At 40.2% G+C, this 20708-nt stretch overlaps 2 protein-coding genes across 3 annotated transcripts in view; one reads left to right on the top strand and one right to left on the bottom strand.

Moving 5' to 3' along the window:
• The window catches only part of dclk2a (doublecortin-like kinase 2a), a gene marked incomplete in the record, with an annotated part of 27637 nt that extends 21162 nt beyond the window's left edge, over positions 1-6475 (top strand). Inside the window, 5 exon segments of the mRNA XM_024259409.2 lie at positions 423-519; positions 2174-2254; positions 2330-2443; positions 3270-3356; positions 4981-6475. Of these exon segments, the coding sequence (XP_024115177.1) occupies positions 423-519; positions 2174-2254; positions 2330-2443; positions 3270-3356; positions 4981-5442 (841 nt within the window).
• Positions 6476-6548: 73 nt separating this feature from the next.
• Positions 6549-20708, bottom strand: part of lrba (LPS responsive beige-like anchor protein) — a 176747-nt gene continuing 162587 nt past the window's right edge. For both annotated transcript variants that reach the window (XM_024259407.1, XM_024259408.2), the window contains exons 51-56: positions 18466-18621; positions 15809-15976; positions 13151-13249; positions 12266-12462; positions 8869-9020; positions 6549-7551 (exon numbers count right to left, since the gene is read on the bottom strand). In XM_024259407.1, coding sequence (XP_024115175.1) covers positions 7461-7551; positions 8869-9020; positions 12266-12462; positions 13151-13249; positions 15809-15976; positions 18466-18621 — 863 coding nt within the window. In that variant the 3' untranslated portion in view covers positions 6549-7460. The remainder of the gene's footprint in view (positions 7552-8868; positions 9021-12265; positions 12463-13150; positions 13250-15808; positions 15977-18465; positions 18622-20708) is intronic.

The following is a 20708-nucleotide window of genomic DNA, read 5'->3' as shown; positions in this document are numbered from 1 at the left end:
TAATTATTGAAAATAACATTTCTAACATACTTATAGAAACTTGTGTATTTGATATATGCATATACATATATCTGTAAATGGTTATGAACAAATATGCAAACACTTAACATGATAAAATGGTATTTATATAATATATATAATTATATTTTAGGGAGTGTTTAAATCTTTAAAGCCATAAACTGACTTCACATGTTTGACCAAAGTCTTCACACCTCAGATGTCTCATGTAATCCTGTTAGGAGCTCACAGTATCAGTGATGGCGACATTACAACCAAGCCATGACAAAATCATTCAACTTTTATTGCTGGGAAAAAATGAACTAATAATTAACCCTTGATATGAATGCTTGTTTCCATAGCAGCTTCTTTCAATTTGTGTGCGCCCTGAATAATTTTTTTGCTTTGTTTCTTCCTTGATTTAGTGAGAATAACCGACAAGAGGAGCTGTTTGACCAGATCCTTCTCGGCCAGCTTGACTTTCCGAGTCCTTACTGGGACAACGTCTCCCTCTCTGCAAAGGTCTGAGACCTTTGAACTGTCTTTTGATCCAAATCGCTCTGATTCTAATCATGCTGATGGAAAGAAGTGGCTGCAGAAAGTTTAGAACTGGTGTTCGTACGCTGTTGTTCATCTGCTCCGGCCTATTTTAGCCAGTCTGCTAATGAAACCACTTCTGCTGTTGATCACTTCACACAGCCGAGTGGGATGAGAAGACCCTTATTGTGTTTTTGCAGCTGTGTCATGTACCGGTGGTGACTTGTGATGCTGTAAAGACTCGGTTAAGCCACATTAAACCAAGACTCAACATCTTGATAGTTCACATTCACTGTTTGAGCAGACAGATGTACGGTGGCCCTGAAGTACAAATCCTATCAACTCAAAAACATCTTGAAGACCACAATACCAACTAGAAAAAAACTAGAAATACAACATTTTAGAAAAAAAAAATCTGAAATCAAAGTGTAATTCCAAAAAGCAAGACGATGCCAAAAAAATTAACCAAAAATGAAAAACAAATGCTTTTAATTTGCAGAAATCAAAATGAAATGTTTGAATGAAATGAAAAATTTGAAGCAAAATAAGGAACTGGAAAAGGTACTATGGGACGTCACTGATGGGATTGAAAGTCTTCTAAGGTTCTGCTTACAACCACTGCACACGTTTGGTTGTTGTTCAATCAGCTGCTTACCTCAGTTCAGGCAAAACATCGTTCTGCTTTCTTCGTACCTTTTCAAGTTTCTTATTTTGTTTCACTTTTAAACATTTTAATTTGATTTCTGGAAATTACTTTGTCTCTCTAAAAGTTTCCTATGCATTTATTATTATTACGTTTTGGCTTCTGGAATTTAGATTTCTAAAATATAAATGTTCATTTATTTAATTTTTAATTGTTGTAATCTTTTTTAGGTTTTTGCTTTAAGTTATTTATTTATTTATTTATTTGTGATTTGGACTTCAGTTCAACCTTACAGATGGATAAATGCATCCTTGCCCCAAACTGCTGCATGTAAACTCACTTGCACAGAACCTGCTGTTCTGTCAGCATTAAGCAGATGAACCGAGATGAATAAACGTCTTCCTTTGACTGAACAGGCTGCTTTCTTACAGAAAAGTGAACTCTGGTTACTCTTTTGTCAGTAAAATAAACAACTTTGACGAGTTTTAATGTAGCCAAAGTATGATCAAACATATGCAAAGATTTATTTGGAACTAAAAAGCAGTTTTACTAAAACGATATACATTTCTAATAAATATTAACTTCTGCCAAAGTGTGATTTAATATGTAGGAAAGAAACTCAACTTTTTTAACCCTAGAACACTTTTGCTATAAAATGTTTTGACCCAATAAAGTCTAATAAAAAGTATTTGATAAAATTAGAGTAGTTTTGTTTGATTTTAAACTTTGGTTTTTGTAACAAAATGGAAAATAAAAACATAGAAACATCCTAAAAACATGACTGAAAATGACTGAAAAATTAGGAAAACAATTCCTAAAAAAAAATAAAATAAAATAATAATGATACTGGAGACTTGGCTTTTGGTCCTGGGAAGTGTAAGACTGCAAAATGCAACATATTGAACATCATATAACTAGTTTTGCTCAGGTTAAAATCACCCAACGATAGTGCTCTAGAGTGAACAATGTTCTAATCACTTCTGTGTCCCCCTGCAGAACCTGATCAAAGGGATGCTGCAGACCAAGGTGGAGGCTCGGCACACGGCTCAAGACGTCCTCTCACATCCATGGGTCACGGTACTCCGCCGCCGCCTCTGCAGGTCTGCGGTGAGACTTCTGTAGCGTAACATCTATCCAAACTCCTCCTCGCAGGAGGACGCAGTCACAGAGAACAACATGAAGATGGAGGTGACGGGGAAACTGAAGACTCACTTCAACACTGCGCCAAAGCCCAGCTGTGCCACCGCTGGAGTGTCTGTCATCGTGGTAAGCACAGAGACCGCACCGGCTCAGATTTGCATCCGACTGTGTGGACGTCCTAACATGGCTTTAATCAGAAGAGCTGCCAGGAGAGGAAATGTTTGACCCAGATAGGCAACGCTCGGCCTCATCTCCTGTATTTCATGTCAGTTCTGTGTTCTTCTGGATTAACTGTAGCACTTCTGCCCTCTTTGGCATCACCGTAGAGGACTGTAGAACGTATGCTGCTGCAGACACGTCCGACTGGATTTTGCACATGGTACAGTGAAGAAATCTCCTCGTTCCTTCCCTGCATCTCGTCGGGGTCACGCTCGGGTCTGTCTAGTGTAAAAGGGAGGGGACGACCCCTTTTTTTTCTCTTCATTTGGTGGTTTGCAGCTTCTCTTCACAATAGCATGGATCTAATTTGACAGTTTGAGGTGTAAATGTGGGTCGTAGCCTCCTCTTCTTCCTCACATCCCCTTTCTCACATACCTGACCCAGGACCACAAGGGATGCCTGGAGCATAAAGCCTGGTGCAAACACACTCCCCCTCCTTTTCCTCCAAGCATCAACCTCCCCCCTCCCCGTCCACTTCCTCTTCCTAACTCCGGTCTTCCTCTGCAGCCATCGCCCTTCCTCTACTCCCCGACCTTCTGTTCCCTTCCTTCCTGTGACATTCTCAGATCCCGTTCTTCCTCCAGTTTGTCGTTTCCCTTGCTAACCGTGGCAGAGTGTGACAGTATTCTTCTTCTTTCAGCTGTTCTATTTATGTCTTCACATAAAAAGCTTAATTTCAGACGTTTCCCTCCTTACTGCATTCAATCGTTTCTAATAAATAAATTTGCTGCAGTTTGTATTTTTAGGAGACATAAGCAAACTGGTGGTTACTTTGATGCTTTGGCACCACCTTGAGGAAAGACAGAAGCTGGAAGTGGAGGTGAAACAGATTCCTTAAAAGAAACAAGTATTCTGCTTTACTTTTCAGCTAGTTACAGTTTTGAAAAATGATTTAAACTTTCTAGAAGAATTTTAAAATTGCTTGATTAGTGGATAAACTCTTAGATAACAGAAAAAAATACTTGTTTACAACCATAACATCTATGGATTTGCATGATATGCAGTTAAAAAAAAGAAACATTTCAAATCAAAAGTAGAGGAGCAGATTTTCCAGATTCATCAGGAGGATCTATCAGCCAAAAACAGGGGCGATAACCAGAACTAGCATTCCTGATCCCAATAAATGTGGGTTTTCGAGTTGTCATTGAAATGGAATAAGTGCTTCTTGAATAACAGACTTTGCTCTGAATTGTTTTTTTTTTTTACCAATTAAGTTGAAAAGGAAAAAAAAAAAAAAAAACATACTCTTAACAAACCCTCTCAATTGTATTAGTCGTCATGCTGCATTTTTTAAATTCATTCTCGCTCCGGTCAGTGAACTCCTAGTTTTCATGTAGAAGGATGTTGTTCCAGCTTCTTTCCTCCTTTTTGTCTGCATATTTCACATTTCCCTTTTATTTTTAAATTTGACTTCAGCTCTTTATTTTAGGGGTTGTTGTATTTAGAGGAAAAAATGTTTTCCTCTAAATTCCAGTGAAAATTTTGCTCTGGTTTACATCAAAGTAGAAAAAAACCTCACTAAGATCAGATTAAAATCAGTTTTTAGAAAATCTTTTCTTAGATATTTTTTTTAAATATCTCAAATCTGGCTCGGTTTTGTCTTTATAATAATTTTTGTGAACTTTAAAACAGTTTGGAATTTCTTCTTTTTGAAGTTCCACTTTTGTACTTAGAATTTAGGGCAGGATCGTTTACTCTAAGTCCCAATTTGGCCTCCACAACACATTGCAATATCAGCATGTACAATACACCACGTATCAAAAAGCCAGCTTCAATTTCAATAAATGGTTAGCTTAAATGTTTACACATGCAAAAACAATCTGATGGCAGCTTGATGTATTTAAGAATTAGATAGAGGCCTTTTGGGCATTTGACTAATCGGATGAAGCTCTTTTTATGTTAGATACTCGCCTCTATTGTAGACGTGGGTCATCTAGAGTATAATTTAAGTTAAATAAAAAACTGATGCAGTAAATAGGAAATGATGTATTAGTTGTTATTTGTTGTTGTCATTGCAATATTGATCACTAAAATTGAACATTGCAAATGTTTCTAGTATCCTGCAGCCCTAGTCCCATCTATTATATATTGTAAAAGCGTTCCAGGTGGTCTTTTAACTATGATTGTTTTTTTTTTGCCAAAATTAAAATGATGTTTAGGATGTAGTTTCTGCAGTAGTTCTTCAGAAATTTACCTCTGAGTTGTAGGGGGGACTGTTGGTACAGAGTAAGCCTGTGCTCAATTCCCGTCATCCCTCCATCATCAGAAAAATGCCACAAAAACATGTTAAAAACAGTCAGAAAGTACAACATAAACCTCTTGTGTGTTTTAATCCGCTTCTTTCATCCTTCTGCTTACAAAACTCTGTAAAAGTGCCTCAGACAGAAACAGTATCTTGGTGCTTTTGATGTCTAACACTTAAATCGTATTTATGTTTCCTTCAGAACACGGCTCTAGATAAGGAGACTCTTCACCTCAACGCCCGCAGTTCAGAAGCTCAGAGTTCTCCAGACGAAGTCTCGCCTGATGTTCCCGTGTCGGATCAACCGGCGCCGTGTGCTGAAGTTCTCAAATCTCCAGCCGAGACGACGACTCCTGATGACCCCACGACCTTCACCTGCAAACCGCCCATCTGCCCTCCCCTCAACATCTCACCCGCCCCAGCAGCTCCCGCTTCCCCTTCGGAGTCCCCGTCTCCAATTGAGCCCGTTTGCGTGGCGTCCCCCTCCCCCGTCTCCCCCGTCCAGCCCACACTTTTCTTCCCACTCTCTTCCCCAAACAAGGAGGAGCCCCCCTCGCCCTCCTCCATCCACCCGACTCTGTTCCCCTCTCCTCCTTCAACTCCTCCCGCTGACCCTCCTTCCCCTGACCCCCTGCTGGGCGACAAATATCTGGAAGAAGTCTGACGGTGTTTTCCTCACGAGACTGGAAAACTAAACCACCACAGTGGGAGTAAACTGAGCCAGTGTGTCCACAGGAGAGGAGGAGGCTGTTTTTATTTATTCTGAGTGAACAAAATGAGCTTTTTGAAATGATTTGTCTTTTAATGTTACACTGATGTGCTTTCTTCTGAGTCCTGGCAGTTTGCCTTTTTTTTTTTGTTAAATTATTCAGCTCAAACAAACCCTCACGGTGCTTATTGCTTTTTTTCAAGTCAGAACTCGATCAAACATGTGATGAGCAGCAACCAGAAGTATTTTCGTGTAAAAATATCAGCACATTAGCAGCCACAGGTTTACTTTTTTGACTTTTGCTAAAAAATAACTAGTTTTCATGAGAGGCGGAGCTTATTTAAGTGTTAATTGTAAATTAATTTAAAAATAGCCATTTTTTCCTGTCCTGATTGGCTCTAATACTGACAAATTTTGTTCTGAACCTTTTTTTAAAGGTGAATTTCCTTCTTGAGTGTTAGTCTAACTTGATCGGTGAATATTTTTTGCTGGACATGATTGAGGGCTTTCAGACTGTCAGTTAAATTCATTCAAAAATCGATATTTTATTTTTAATTGATATGACATGCACTCTGCAACACTGTATTTGAGTGTTTCTGTGGGATTGAGCCGTCCCTTCTGTAACACTGTAGATTCCGATCCAACCTGCAGCTTTGCTCTTTCAAAAACTTCAACTAAAGCACAGAAATGCCCGCACTGCAGCAAGAAGCTTTTTCTGAGGTCAGCAGGAGAAAACACTCTGCACTGATCACTTTCACCATGACATTTACTTACAGCTTGGCTAAAAAACAATGATTATAGGAAGATATTATTTGACTTACCCAAATGTAAGGAGCTAAAAGAATCACTTTTACTTCTTTAGTTTTTTCTGTTTAGGAGCTTTGTCACAGAAGGTTGCAAATGTCAAAAACTGCAGTGATGTTTTGCGTTATTGTCTCCTACTTTCGGTCGGTTAAGAGAAAAATGCAATAAAGACAACAGCAATCTGTGATGTTTCTGTCTGACCACTAGAGGGTGCTGTGTAGGTGCAGGATTACCACAGTAAAAACTCACCTCTTACATTTCAAGTTATAAAATGCTTCTTTTTTTATTTTAATTTTCAGAAATCAGCAAACAAAACACTCCAAAATGATTCAAAAAGAAAAAAAGTTATAGTTGATAAAAGCATTTCCCATACAAGTGGAAATCCAACTTTCGAGACTGGAATGTTTCCTGACCATCAAAATATGTAGTATTTGGTGCTGGAACACATTGCAGGGGAATTTATTTCTTAAATCTGACAGCTGTGATGACCACAAAAAACAAAAAAACAAAGGCCTCCTATATCACTTTGGGTTTCCTAAGATCTTGTAATAAAAAAATCCAGGATGACTCCTTCAATTTAACAGATTTGATCCTCAATGAAGTGTTAACATACTGAAAATGAGCCACGCAAGGAAACACAGATTAGACATTAAATATGGAGGACTACATTTGAGCTTCATATATTTATAGATATTTATATAAATGTATTTTCCCTCTTAAGTTGTTTATCTTCAAACAATAAATGTCTACCTACTGTGCCAAAACAAGAAAAAAAGATGTGAATGATAGTTTAATATTTATTCCCCATAAAACACACCAACAGAAAAAGATCACTCACCCAAAGAAGACAGAAGATTTCAAATGTTTGGATTATAACTCTCCACACACATCCCTCATTTCTGTTTTGGAGGAGATGAAAATAGACTTGCAGCTAAAAATAGATCTGTTTGGAACCTCCACCTAAAGATTTATATGAAACGTTTCTATCTGATCTACAAAATATAGCAGTGTTGTTTAAAAATAGTTTCTTGTACTACAACAGGACAGATCTTTGTTTCTCCTCGTGTGGAGATACATTCAGGAGTTCAGGCTCTCGACAGAGGAGCGCCATGGATGAGAGGCCACGCTTCAAACGCCTTCGTTTCTCCGTCTGTGCCGTGGGTCGGGCCTCAGTACCGGGTCTGGTACTCGTGATGCCACCTGTTGAAGTCGTTGTAGAAGAGGACGATGCTTCCAGACGCCATGCCTGTTATGATGCACCTGCAGGACGAGGAGGGTACATTTCTGATCAAATGATCCTGTATCTACATATTTACAAAACAGATGTATAAAAAAAACCCATCAAATTTGGCCCCATGCACGTCTTCATTTTATTTTTAGAAACACTGTACATAGGAGAACTATAGTAGAAAATGTGTAACCTGAGAGAAAAAAAGGTAAATTCCTCAGTCTTCATTTTTAAATTCAAAAGCTGCGCATATTGTTTTTAAGAAACAGGATTTTGATTTTTGGAAAACAGTTTTTGCAACTTTTCATTCAATAAAATGTTTTGTATTCACTTGGTCCTATTTTAAGATACAATTGTATTCATATTTTCAAAATTTAGGATATAAACTTAATAAGTCATTCAAAAATTAAGGGTTTTTTTTTTACATACAGCAAGTTTGTTTTGTTTTTTTCCTTAATGTTTCTTTGTATTTGAAGTTAACATACTAGGTTAAGTGGATAGACAATTCTATTTAGGAAAAAACAGCCAGTTTATTTAGGCCATCTTTATTGAAATTGTAATTTTACACAACTGTAGCCAAAAAAAAGTATTCAAATAAGATTTCCAAACAAAAGCTAATTAATTGACACAATTAAGTGACAAAAAGATTAAATAAAGACATATATATATGTTAGATGCCTGAAAATAGAAAATCACATTTAAAGTCACTTTCCACTCACTAACTTTGACAAATTATGAACCCAAAGGACTACGGAGGGCCAGATTAACTGAGCGAGAAACCACAAGACCCAACATTGATATGTTTTTCTTTCTTTTAAATAATATTTAAGAACAGATCCCGCACACCTTTGAGAGTTTTCAAGATTTCAATGGTGGATGTGTCCGAATTCACTCCCCAACTACTAAAAAACTATATAGTGTGGGACTATATAGTGCTGTGGATGTTAAAAGCAATTCTGACACAACACTCATGGTTTTTTTTCTTCAAACGGCAAAAATAAATCACAGCTTTCCTGAAGTAAAACACTAATAAATAAGAACATTTTAGAAAGACTATTTATTCATTTCACTGTGTTCTGAAGTTTAAAACAATGATGCCTTATAAAAGATTAATTAAAAATATTTCTTCACATGAAAAGAAACATGCAATGAGACGATTGCATCGTGATATTGGGCTATATAAATAAAACAGAATTGAATTGAATGCATTGTGATCTATGTTCATCTATTTTCACAGAGACTGCTGCAAAATTTCAAGGGCACTAGATTTTGAATTTGTAGATTCGGACACCCCCTATATAGTGGACTATATGTAGTGAGTAGTGAAGGATATCAGACACAAGCGTTACCTTTGGTCGTGTGACATGGCCATGGAGCGCACGCCTGCGTCACAGCCCGGGTAGCTGAAGAGCTGCTTCAGGTTGTGGACCTGCCAGACACAAACCACGCCTCCGTCCCCTCCGGTCAGCAAATACTGGCCATCCCGACTGAGAAGCATAGCCTGCAGGAGACAAGAGCACGCTTAAATGTCCATTAATCCGTTCAAATTTTACAAAAACGTACTTCAAAAAAAGGGAAATCAGGAAATAGGGCATCAAAGTTTTCCCTCACATGCAGTTACAGCCCTGATGATGGGTCTAATTTATGTCTTTCATTAAAGCGAAGCCCTCACTTCAAAGTTTCCCGATCAGACAAAATATCCCACAATCCGTACAGACCCGGCTCCTCAACAAAGACGGCTCCCCACCGCGAAGTGCTGAGATTTACTCGTCTCATCTGCTTTTCCTTCAAACTGCAGGAGCTGAACGGCCCCCTCAGGAATCAGATATCCACAAATCAAGTCACGACTTGGAGTCTATTAGGGGCTCAGCTCACACTGCAAGCCGAGACCGAAACAGTCGGGAGCATCAATCAGCGAGCGGCCCGAGCTGATGAAATGACGAGGCAAAATGGACGCTCTAAAAGCGGCAAATTACGCTGAAAGCCTTTGTCGTTCGGGCTTTTATGACGACTCAGTCAGATGTCTTTCCTTGCTGCAGGAGACGATTCAGAAATCATGTGAGTTTAATCAGGCTGGTGTTAAAAGTTCAAGCAGGGACAAGTCCTTTTCAGGAACACAGATTATGACAAAAGTTCTTCCTCTGAAGCGTTTTTAAAGCTCACAGAGGAGAGGCCTGCAGGTGCTCCAGGAGACGTGGAGGATGTGGTCCAGCAAACTGGAAAAAAATATATTGATAATCCTTACATTTTTTTTATTTTTCCCTAACTCTGGTGTCTACTCCATTGACTGTATGTGAGAACTGGACTGAGTGACCCCTCCCTCCTCACATTCTTAACAGGAAGTACTCTCAAAAAGCTGAAACGTCAAAGACTTCTGCTAATAAAATAAATCGCTACGAAAGGTTTTTTTCTTTTCTGTAGCACAAGTTAATCAAGTTATAAACTGGCCAATCAGATGCCTCAGCAAAAGTAGGCGACCTCATGTTAAACATTTGAAGCGTTTGATTCTCCTGATCCCGCTTTCAGTGGGCCTTCTAGCATTCTCATTACTGCTAGAGTGGTTGCCATAGAAACGTAGACTCAGACCGACACGTACCAATCACAGCTTGCTGAGGACATCTGGTTCCAACATGGCAACTAAACCGACTTCATTTGGTTTGAACAGAAGGTAAACCATTATTCTATGGGTGATGTCACAGTTGCTCTGTCCAGTTCTCATCTACAATCAATGGTTCACCCATAAGTGGTGAACTACAAATACATCTGACCTTTTTAGGGTTGGAACATCAGTCTGCTTTTAAATTATTTATGGAAGATTTTGTTGATTCATTTAAGTTTTGTTTTCAAGACAGGTTTTATGATGCATTCTGGGAGTTTAAAAAGGCTGAAATCCCTGTATGTTGAGTCAAGAAAGTTTGTAACAACAGTAACAATATGTACGCGTTGGTGCTGGGCGATAAAAAAATATTATAAATTATTGTATATCACAATAACGACATATATCATGATTTATTTATTTTAATAAAGTATATTTTCAGTTATTCTCTGAAAAAAACAGACTTTTCTCTGACTTTATTTGATCATTTAACATGTAACTGAATCGTCACAAATGAAAAAAAAAAAATTTAAGTACACAAAAGTTAAAATCTTCTTAGTAGGAAAACACATTTTTGCACAGACGTTCAGCAATAAAAATTAATAAAAACAATAGAAAAGAAAAGGCACTATAAACACTTTTCTATCACCTATCGCCCAGCACTAGTACACATTTTAGATTAGTATGTTTGGAGTTTGGACTGAACCCTCTTTCTAGCTCTCTGGACAGAAATGTGCAAAGGAGAAAAGTAAATCAAAAAAGAAAACAGTTGTTTACACCAACGACGATCAAAGGAAATCTTCATCTCTCCGTCAGCGTTCGAAAGCTGAAAGATGAGCAGAGAATTGTAGCAGTGTTTAATGTGCTGGTGAGCGCTCCAACCGAGTCCGTGACCTGACTAGATCGCAGCAGGAGGCCGCAGCGCTGGCAGACCTGTCAGCCCGGCCAGGTAGGAGGCTGCAGACAGACATTATAAATCAATGTTCAGCCGCTGGGCGGTCGGACGAAAAGGCCGCGCCGCTCTGTAGGGGCCAAGATGGCCGCCTGGGCTCAGATGACGGCAGAAATGAGTCCAGCAGAAACACATGCGCTCCTAAGGCCCATATTTTCTACTTCTTTCAGGGAACAGAGGGTGGATTTGGGGGGCTGGCGGAGGTAAGAGGTTTAATTTATGGTGCTGTTAATACCCCTGTTACACTGCCATAGGCGGTGGAAAAAACAGCTGCACTGTGAGACTTGAAAGACTGTAATCCGTTCAGCATGGCCGCCGTGCCCGCTGCCAGCCCGTCATCTAACCTCTGACTCTGGACCCCCATAAAGTCACACTGCATATATTTTTACTCCCTTTCTGCAGGCCAGGACAAACACTTATTGATCCTGGAGTCGTGCTGCGCCAACGCTCCGAAAGCTAACAAGATGGATTCAAGGAAGGAGAGCTTTGACGCGGCTGGACCAGGAGGGCGGAGCCAATGGAGACTGAGTTGATGAGTCCAGCCAGAACGGTTTTCCGAGCTCCATAATCGAAGGAAACTCCAGAGGAAGTTGCAGAGCGAATCTTAGAAACACAGCTGGTGTATTTTAGAAGCATAACCCCAAACTAAAGACTCACTGCTTCTACAGAGTTCATGTGCATTTACTGGGAGGGTCAGGAGCGCGGGAAAAGAGGTTTTTAATGGTAAACAGGCATGCGGCGGTCTGTCAGAGCTGGCTAACTTTTCCCAAGCTCAGGCGGAAACAAAGGGCCTGAAAGCAAAGGCGGTAGCGGCTATCTTATGTCGCTTTGGCCACCAGGGAGGAAATGTGGGCAGCGAGGGGGAATGGGCCGACTTTGCGCTGGAGGGTAGTTAATGACGCCGGCGTCCAGGACTGACCACTCCTGTGGAATGTTCTCCACCATCGCTGCAATCCGACCTGACAACAGCGCCGCGGATCAAAAGCCGCATTTCCTCTGGTGGATGTGGGCAAACCGAAAGAAAAGACGTGGAGGCCTCGGTTTGTCCCGAGGCGCGCTGACCTTCACCCTCGCTCTCAAACGAGCCTTTAATCAGCGCGAGGGCTCTCGGCACAGATGTGGTGCAGACGTACATGTGCGAGCGAGAGCGCGCTCTCCCTTTGTTTATATATTAGAGCAGAAACGGACGTTTCCTCACCTTGATGCTGTCCTCCACCTCCATGTGTCCCAGCAGTTTGCCGTTGACGCTAAACAAACAAAAGTGTCCCTTCTCGTAGTAAACCACGCAGTGACCCTCGCTGGAGGACTGGATGAGTCGGGGCTGCAGGCAGCTGTCCGGCCCCTCCAGGGTCCGCAGCAGGTCCCCATTCATGGAATGGATCAGACAAGGACCCTCTAAAAAGACAGAAAACACATGTGAGGGCTCGCTTTGTTCATTCATTGTTAAGCAGTCAAAGAGAAAATGTTTGGATTCATCAAACGCTTCTGCTCCGAAATGTAAGCAAAAACATTCATACATTTTTATTTCTACATAGTTGGAAAGAAATCCAGGCATCAAGGGGTTAAAACAGTAAGGAAAAAGTAAGAAAATAGTAAGAAAAAAATGAGCAAAAGTGACAAAACTCTAAAGAATAATTTGAACGCAAAGTATATTTAACAGAAAAAACTAATTTGATCATTTTAATGACCTCCTTGTTAAAAATAAGTCAATAAAACACATACATTTTAAAAATTATTTAAAGGAGAAAAAGTTGCAAGCATGTGTTGACACACAAAAACACATACAGAATGTCCACAAATAGTAAACTTTTAAACATTTTGTGGTCTAAAAGGAAATTATAGTTTATTCAGTGTGATCAAACAGCAGTTATTTTGTGACCCTTAGTCTGAATTATTTCACGACGAATTAAAATATACAATATTTGTGACAGCAGATTGAGTCACATGCAACCATATCCTAAACTAAAAGCTTAGTGATATCCAAAACATATTTCTGTCAAGAAATTATGATTTGATTTACAGTAAAAGCCTTTTTTGTTTTTTTATCATTTGAATGTTTATGCTAGTTTGGTTGGCGTCTCACCTTTGCAGCCACTGATGACCAGCCCCAACTCTGCACAGACGCTGGCACACGTCACCTCGCAGTCGTGGCCCGTCAGGATGGCTCTCGGCGTGGTAAATGCTGCGGAAAACACACACGTTAATCCTGCACACAATCTCTGCTAAACCTCCTTTGGCCACTAGAGGGAGCCAAAGAAGCAAAGCTCCTCTACAGGGATTGAATGAAAGTGATTCAGCGGAAATGACTGCAATGGAAATGTTTTTACAAAGAGTTAAAAAAGAAAAAAGTTGGAGTGATTGAAGCTCAGTTTTTAGTAAACTCTCATTTAAAGTTTAAGTGAACTTTTTTTTAGAAGTTGTCGCCACGAGCTTCTTTCCCTGTCAACGATGACGGCCTCACTGGATCCAGATGTTTGTGCGATGGAGAGCCAGACGAGCAGAAAGCTGGAGGGAACGGGATTAACTTACTGTCCAAGTCGTGAAATGAGTGTGATTTTATTTGGGTTGGAGCTGTCGGGGCGAGCCGCAAACATAAAAACCGCTGTTTTTCCTCAGTCTTGTCCTCTGTGAGAGCCAACACACACATAAACATGCTCGTGCACAAACATGTGGCTTGTTTTCAGCATCATTACTGCGAAACCTTTAACAGTAGACGTGTTCGTTTGACTTGGACGACTGCAAAAAAGTAGTTATCATGACTGCGGCAGCCAATTTAAAGTGGGTTTGTTTTCAAATTCCTGGCAGTGAAACCAGAGTTTTTGGTGATTTACTGTACTAGCTTAAAAAGTTTCGATCATTACTGTCTTTAATTGAATTATGCAACATAAAACCGGATCCAGGTTCACTAATAAAGGCTACAGTAAACTCTAATTAGATTTAGCGACCCATACTGTTCACTGAACTCTTCTTAAACATGAAGACAATAAAGGCTCCACGAGGATGGGATGAAGTGCACATGTGCAAGAAAATATCAGCTTTTTACATCCCAAGGTTTTCCGTTTGTCACAAATAAAAATGTTTAACCTGCAGAGAACATTTATACCTAAATTATGTCATAATATTGAGTATAATTCTGTTTTTCCATCTATAAATGTAGCCGTCCAACTATCAGAAGCTATACAGAACATGGCAGCATATCTGTTTTAGCTCCTTACCTGGTTAAATTACTTAGAATCTGCATTTCTGCACAATTTACTTTTTAATAATTTACTTTTATGCCCAACAAGGCTGTTTTTTTATATTCTGGCGTAATTATTATGTTCATCATATAAGAAAGAAAAAAAGATAGAAACATAAGAACGGAGTTATCCACAGGACAGAAAAGTGAAGGTTTTTGCATTTATGATTTAATTTTTTTTACAAACTTTAAAAGGACAAAATAAAAAATCCTGACTATTTTTTTTTTGGCAAATATGGATTGTTTGATCAAGAAGAATCAATATTTGGTTCTTAAAAGTTCTGCTGCACAACAGTCATTTTTGGGCTTACATTCGGACAAAAAAAAAAAGAAAAATGTTTGTGTTCAAAAAAAATCTCAGAGGATCAAGTCCACGGTCGGCTCAAAAACGGGACCTCAGAGGAGGAGGTTTAACCCAAAACGGTTATTTTGTTCTTGCTTGTTGCAACAGAACAGAAGTCCAGTAAGGGGACAGAATTTAAGCCACATAAAAAGTGTCTGCCAGCAGATGGCAGCAATGTCTTGTAAAATCCAATAGTGTTGCATTCATGCAAATATCAGCAATTCCGATTGTGTGAAGCTGACAAGGAGCGTGGAAATGTGAAGAGATGAGGAAGTGCAAGAGGATTTTGTGAGAGCTCTGTCTGAAGTGTGTGCGTGTGCAGACTGAGTGTTTGGAACTTGAATTTAAAAGTGGGTTTCATATTTGCTGAAGCCTCCTGTGCTATTGGTAGGATGCTGCATCTTCATCAGGGCAACAGCTGTCACGTCTGACTGACATTTGTTTAGAAAATATTTACATTGAAATGAATAAAATAACTTCAATCTAAATATTTTTTAATTTAATTTTACTTTGTTTGAATCACTTCAGTTTTTTTACTTTGTTTTTGTTTTCTAAATAAATCCAAATTCTCCTTAAGTCTGAGTTCAGTTTGCTCATCTGGTCTCTATTCTTTCAGGTGGCTTATTAACTACATTGCAGTTTGTCATAAATTCGATCCCATGTGTAATGGATCACTTAATGACACGTACCTCAATCTAAAACATCCAAATTAGCACCGAGGAGGCCGAGCTCTGAGTAATGTGTGCTCGATGCTTTGATCGCGGCTAATGCCATATTTTATGGTAACGCAAGGGAGAGGCCCACGGCATTTTTCACTTTTATCGACCAGCGTGACCTTGTGGCCCCTTGGATTGTGGTGAACTTTCATGTGCCGGCCGGCGACCCCCAACGTAACGTTTAGCGCCTCTAAGTGGCCCTCACTTTCACTCACATCGAATACCGACGCAGCCAGATGCAGATATATCTGGCACAAACGTGCAGAGTATTGGGAGCTTATCGTGGTGCAACGGCACAGAGAAATCCAATCTGTATGCAGGAGGCCCGGTCTGGTCAAACCAAACTAGGTTACTTTACAGAGAGAGGTCGTAAATCACTCGGTCACGACTGTCAGGTGGAGAGAGTGCGCTCGGAGGATCCTCCTCCACGCCGTGTGCACTCACTGCTCGGCGTTTCTCCGATGCTGGAGAGCTTTCCGTTCCAGTACCACAGCAGCAGGGTGGCATCTCTGGAGCCCGACAGGATGTAGCAGTCTCCTCCGATGTACGACTCGGAGCGGGCGAGGCAGGTCACCACGTCGCGATGCCCGAACACAATCTGAGTTAGTTTCCCTGCAAAACACAAAAAGAAGAGAATTCACACAGCAGCTCCAAAGATCTTTAAGAGAAGCAGCTTTTTTTTTTTACTAATTTCAATCAACTCCGTTTGGCAAATTGATCCCCGGCTCCCGGCTCCTGAGAACTCTCAGAAAGGAATAAATATTTGCTTCAGTGTGTGTGTTCGTGCTCAGCGTGCTCCTTATGTATATGTAAAGAGGCTAATTGCTGTCAGATTTTAGGGGCGCAGCTCCTCGGTGTAGCTGTCCAATACTCATTACTCTCCTCAAAGTGTGACCTCGGCAGTCAAACGCCGGATAGTTTGTGACATTTTCTGTCTGGGTGTCAGAATCCCCGTCCGTCCGCCGGATAATGAAGCTAAAACGATGAAGACGCTGCGCTCCACTCTCTCCAAGAACAAAGACATCAAAGATGTGAAATGTTTGACGTTTTTATAAACAGTGACTATAAGTAATGGTGGCTGCTAAGATAATGGCTACCATGCAGCTCGTATTAAACACGTGCGTGCACACTGATCGCACCTGCACTCGTGTGTATGGGTCATGAGGCACGTCTGGATTTTTTTCACAAACGTGTACCAATCACGCTGTGTAATTGATAAAAGAAAAAAAAAATTCCCTGCGTTCTTTAACCTGGGGGGAATTAGGGGATCCGGGAGGCAACTGTTGAGCGCGCGTGATTAAAGCATGTTCATGTTCCAGTTGCACACTCTGGTGGCAGCAGCACAATAGAGCCATCTCTGTGCTCCTGTTCTTCCCTTCCTCCCTCCTCCAGAGAAAACAGAGAGGGCCTGGCCTGCAGAAATTGAATTGGAGTCTGTTGAATAGATGCATGTAGTATTTCAAATGGGAATTGGGGGGCTGTGGGGGCGGTGGAGGAGCTGTGGCGAGCGGGGTGCAGAAAATGAAGCTTCAGACAGTTTCATTTAGGACCCCTGACCTGATGGCATTTTTGTGTGTGTGAGTGTGTGTTTGTGTGTACACACAAACGGATGTGTGTGCGACAGAAAACTAAAGGTGTTCTACGTTTAAAAAAAAAAAAGTTTTTTCCTTTTTTTTATAGTTGGGAGAGAATTCCTGCAGGGAATCGGAAAGGAAAAGAAACACATGAATCTTGCAACACATGAGATTTGAATCGTAACAAGTGTGTCGAAATGATGAAATGATCACTAAAGAACAGGTTACACAGACTTCATGACTCCTGCTCACATATTACAACACTTAAAACCCAGTATTAGTGAATTAAAGCACGTATTTTCCCATAGTCTTTGATTAAAGCCATTCTAAATTTATCAATTAGGAATTTCATCAGTTGGTTAAAAAATTTTAAGACTGAAACAAAATTAAAATCATATCAAACACACATTAAATGTTATTAAACAAATAGTAAAAGGGAGTAAAATGCAACATTGAACACATTCTGTAGTAGATTCCAATTGCATGATTAGAATGTAAAAAAAAGACCCATTTCCAATCATGTTTTAATTTATTTTAGAAGCGTTCCCAGCAGTCTTTTAAAGAAGTCAAAATCAAAAACCCCTGTTGTTCCCAAGGACGTAGTTTCTTTATTATTGAGTGTCAGACTGTTGGTGTGAAGCAACCCCGCCCCCCTTCCCCTCCCCATTACGGAGCAGAGTTGTAAGCTTTTGGCCCGCCTGTTGTATTTTCTACGTCATAAATAGGCTCTTTTTCCAACAGCATTTTTGTGCCTCCTCCTGATTCACAATGATTTGAATTAAAAAAAAAATCCAGAAATACAATTTTGAGCTTAATTTTCTTAATAATAAATGTTCTCAATCATAAAAAAAATTCAACAAGAACATGATAAAGACACAATTTTTACATAAAAAATGTAATGGGTTTTTTAAAAGGATACCTACATCTGTGTAATTACTACATTTTTTGGTATAATTACTCAGTAGGATACGCCATTAAAAGTAAACTTGTTTCATTAATATCACTGGAAATTAAGAGATAGACTTAAATCTAAATCCAAAACACATCTGTGCAAAAATAAAATATTTTACCAGTAAATAAAATGTCTTTTCTAGGATCCAAAAGGTCACATGAAGGATTTTATGTACTAAAAAGGGTCCAGGGGCTGCTGGAGCCTATCCCAGTTACTTCTAAGCAAAGGTATTATACATCCTGGACAGGTCACCAGTCTGATGCACCATCAAAAAATTGGCTCAACCAGTTTGAAATTTGCATTAGATCATTTTTAATTAAATTAACACAAATAATATAGTTAGTTAAAAAATAATATTTGGCAATGAATAGGTCAACTTTTCTCATCCATTTCTGGTCAGTTGTTGAAACACTAGTCAATGCATTTTGTTACTTTGTTAAAAAATAAATCGAGGAGATTAAAGAAATAATACAAAATCCACGTGTTTTTATGCACAGAAGAGGAGGTTCATGAGAAAACACAGCACTAACTAAAAGCTATAGAAAAAGCCAGTGACTATGGATTGATTCCTGTACCCGTGTCGGTGGAGTAGACCCGGAAGCTCTTGTCCCAGAAGCCGCACAGGAGGATGAAGCGGTTGTCTGCCGTGATGACGAAACACTGGGAGCTGATGTGAATGCTCTGATCCAGCAGGTCAGAGATCTGGCGTCTGTGAGTGCCCACGTTACTGGCTGCAACAAAAAGCAAAAACTTTATTTAAATCTAAAGTATAGAAGCAGTAAACAGCAAGCTTCTTGTCAAGGATTTTTTCTTTCAGGCTCACACTTTGATGCTTCTCCATTACAGCTTCAGTGTGAAGAAGATTTGTGAGCGAATACATAAAACATCCTGGAGATTAAGTTTATAGAGGTTTCACATTTTCCGTGAGTGTGGGAGAGCCTGAGTTATGTCAGAGCGTGCAGAAATATGTACACCACTCCAGTCAGAGGGGATCCAAGAGATTCATCTGGCTTATTTGATGAAGTACATTTGGTCAGAAAGATAATTTACTGACGAACATGTTCTACCAGAGGGATCTTCTCTCTATTTTTCCTCTCAAGCAGACATGGTCATTGCATTTCTTATTCAGAGGGGGTCAAGCAAACAGGGGAGCAGGTGAAACGTGGTTAGTCAAGTGTATCTGCTACAACCAGCACTTTGCACAATTTTTAACATTCTCCAGAGCCACAAATGGTTCGGCACTCATCCTCAATTTACTGTGTTTAGCTCAGACTCCTCGAGGAATGCAAACAGTGGAAATATATTACTGACAAGCAGAAAACTCCCAGCTACCTCCTTCAAAGTGTGCACGCACTCCCCCACAGCGCAAACAAGACGATATTTGAGGGAAAGCGTTACGAGGATTTAAGGTTAGACGTGAGCCAATAATGATCGATAATGACATGAAGGTGGGAAAAAGGTTAAAAGGTTCTTCCAAAAATGTGTAAAAGAAGGAAAAATAAATGAAGCTAAAATTGCTGCAAAAGGATTGGCCTTCAATAAAAAGGTTTTGTACTTGTAATAAGAACTTTGTGTGTCTGTTAGACGACATCACATTTCCCAAAGTGCTACCACGTGAAAGTTTTTCAGGTAAATTGGCAGGTGGGCGGGAGTTGCTGTTTTACACACCCCGTGGTGGCTGCTGAGGTTTTAAGAAAAAGGTAAAGTTTTACGGTGACCAGACAATTTTTGTCTAAAAGTTGACATCAGCCACTGGATCACCAGCAGGCAGCAACTCTTACAGGATGACGCTTAAATGTCTCCGTATGGCGACCGTCCATATCAAATGCCAATTCCCGCCCGGCAGCCAGTGTGACCATGAAAAGTGGTCCATTCTGTGCGCCTGACAACCACCTGACTGTCACCGTCTACATTCATGACCAATCAGGTGCCAACACAAAATCTTGAAGACTTCTGGGGATGCCTCCTTATCACGTGGTTACAGTTGTTCATGTGACCGTAGTCTTATATGTTGGATATCTGTAGAAAAAAAATGTCCATCCATAAAAATGTGTCATGTGTCCATACAAACACGCACATGGAACTACACTGACAAAACCAAAGTCTCACAACTACAATCCTTTTGCTTATAAATAAATCAGCCAATCCGCTGTCTTGTACCGTCACCCAATCGGTGAGCTGTTTGGACCAGTCGATCATCCATCCATCCATCCATCCATCTTCTTGACCGCTTCTTCCCTTTCAGGGTCGCGGGGGTGCTGGAGCCTATCCCGACAACTGTTGGGCGAAGGCGGGGTACACCCTGGACAGGTCGCCAGTCTGTCGCAGGGCCTCAGTCACACACCCATTCACTCTCACAGTCACACCTAGGGGCAATTTAGAGTCACCAATTAACCTATGAAGCATGTTTTTGGACGGTGGGAGGAAGCCGGAGTCCCCGGTGAAAACCCACGCATGCACGGGGAGAACATGCAAACTCCACACAGAAAGGTCCCAGCCGGGATTCGAACCGGGGCCTTCTCGCTGTGAGGCAAGAGCGCTAACCACTGCGCCACCGTGCAGCCCACCAGTCGATCAGATACATGAAATGAAGTATTTTTTCTTCATTCTTCGCAAAGTAGACAATATTAAATGGTTGAAGATTATCATCAGAATTTTCTAATGGGAACAATTTCTATTTACTCATTTACTTTAATATTTAGAAAAAAAAAAAGAACGTCCTTCTTGGAGTAGTTTTCTGCAACATACTTTTACTCAACTAGATCGATGACGACAACTAATACTCTCACTTAGTTACACTGGGATGCAACTATCTGGT

The sequence above is a fragment of the Oryzias melastigma genome, linkage group LG1 (assembly GCF_002922805.2).
Source record: "Oryzias melastigma strain HK-1 linkage group LG1, ASM292280v2, whole genome shotgun sequence".
Lineage (NCBI taxonomy): Eukaryota > Metazoa > Chordata > Actinopteri > Beloniformes > Adrianichthyidae > Oryzias > Oryzias melastigma.
The sequence above is the reverse complement of the archived record's forward strand: the minus strand, read 5'-3'. Positions and strand labels throughout refer to the sequence as shown.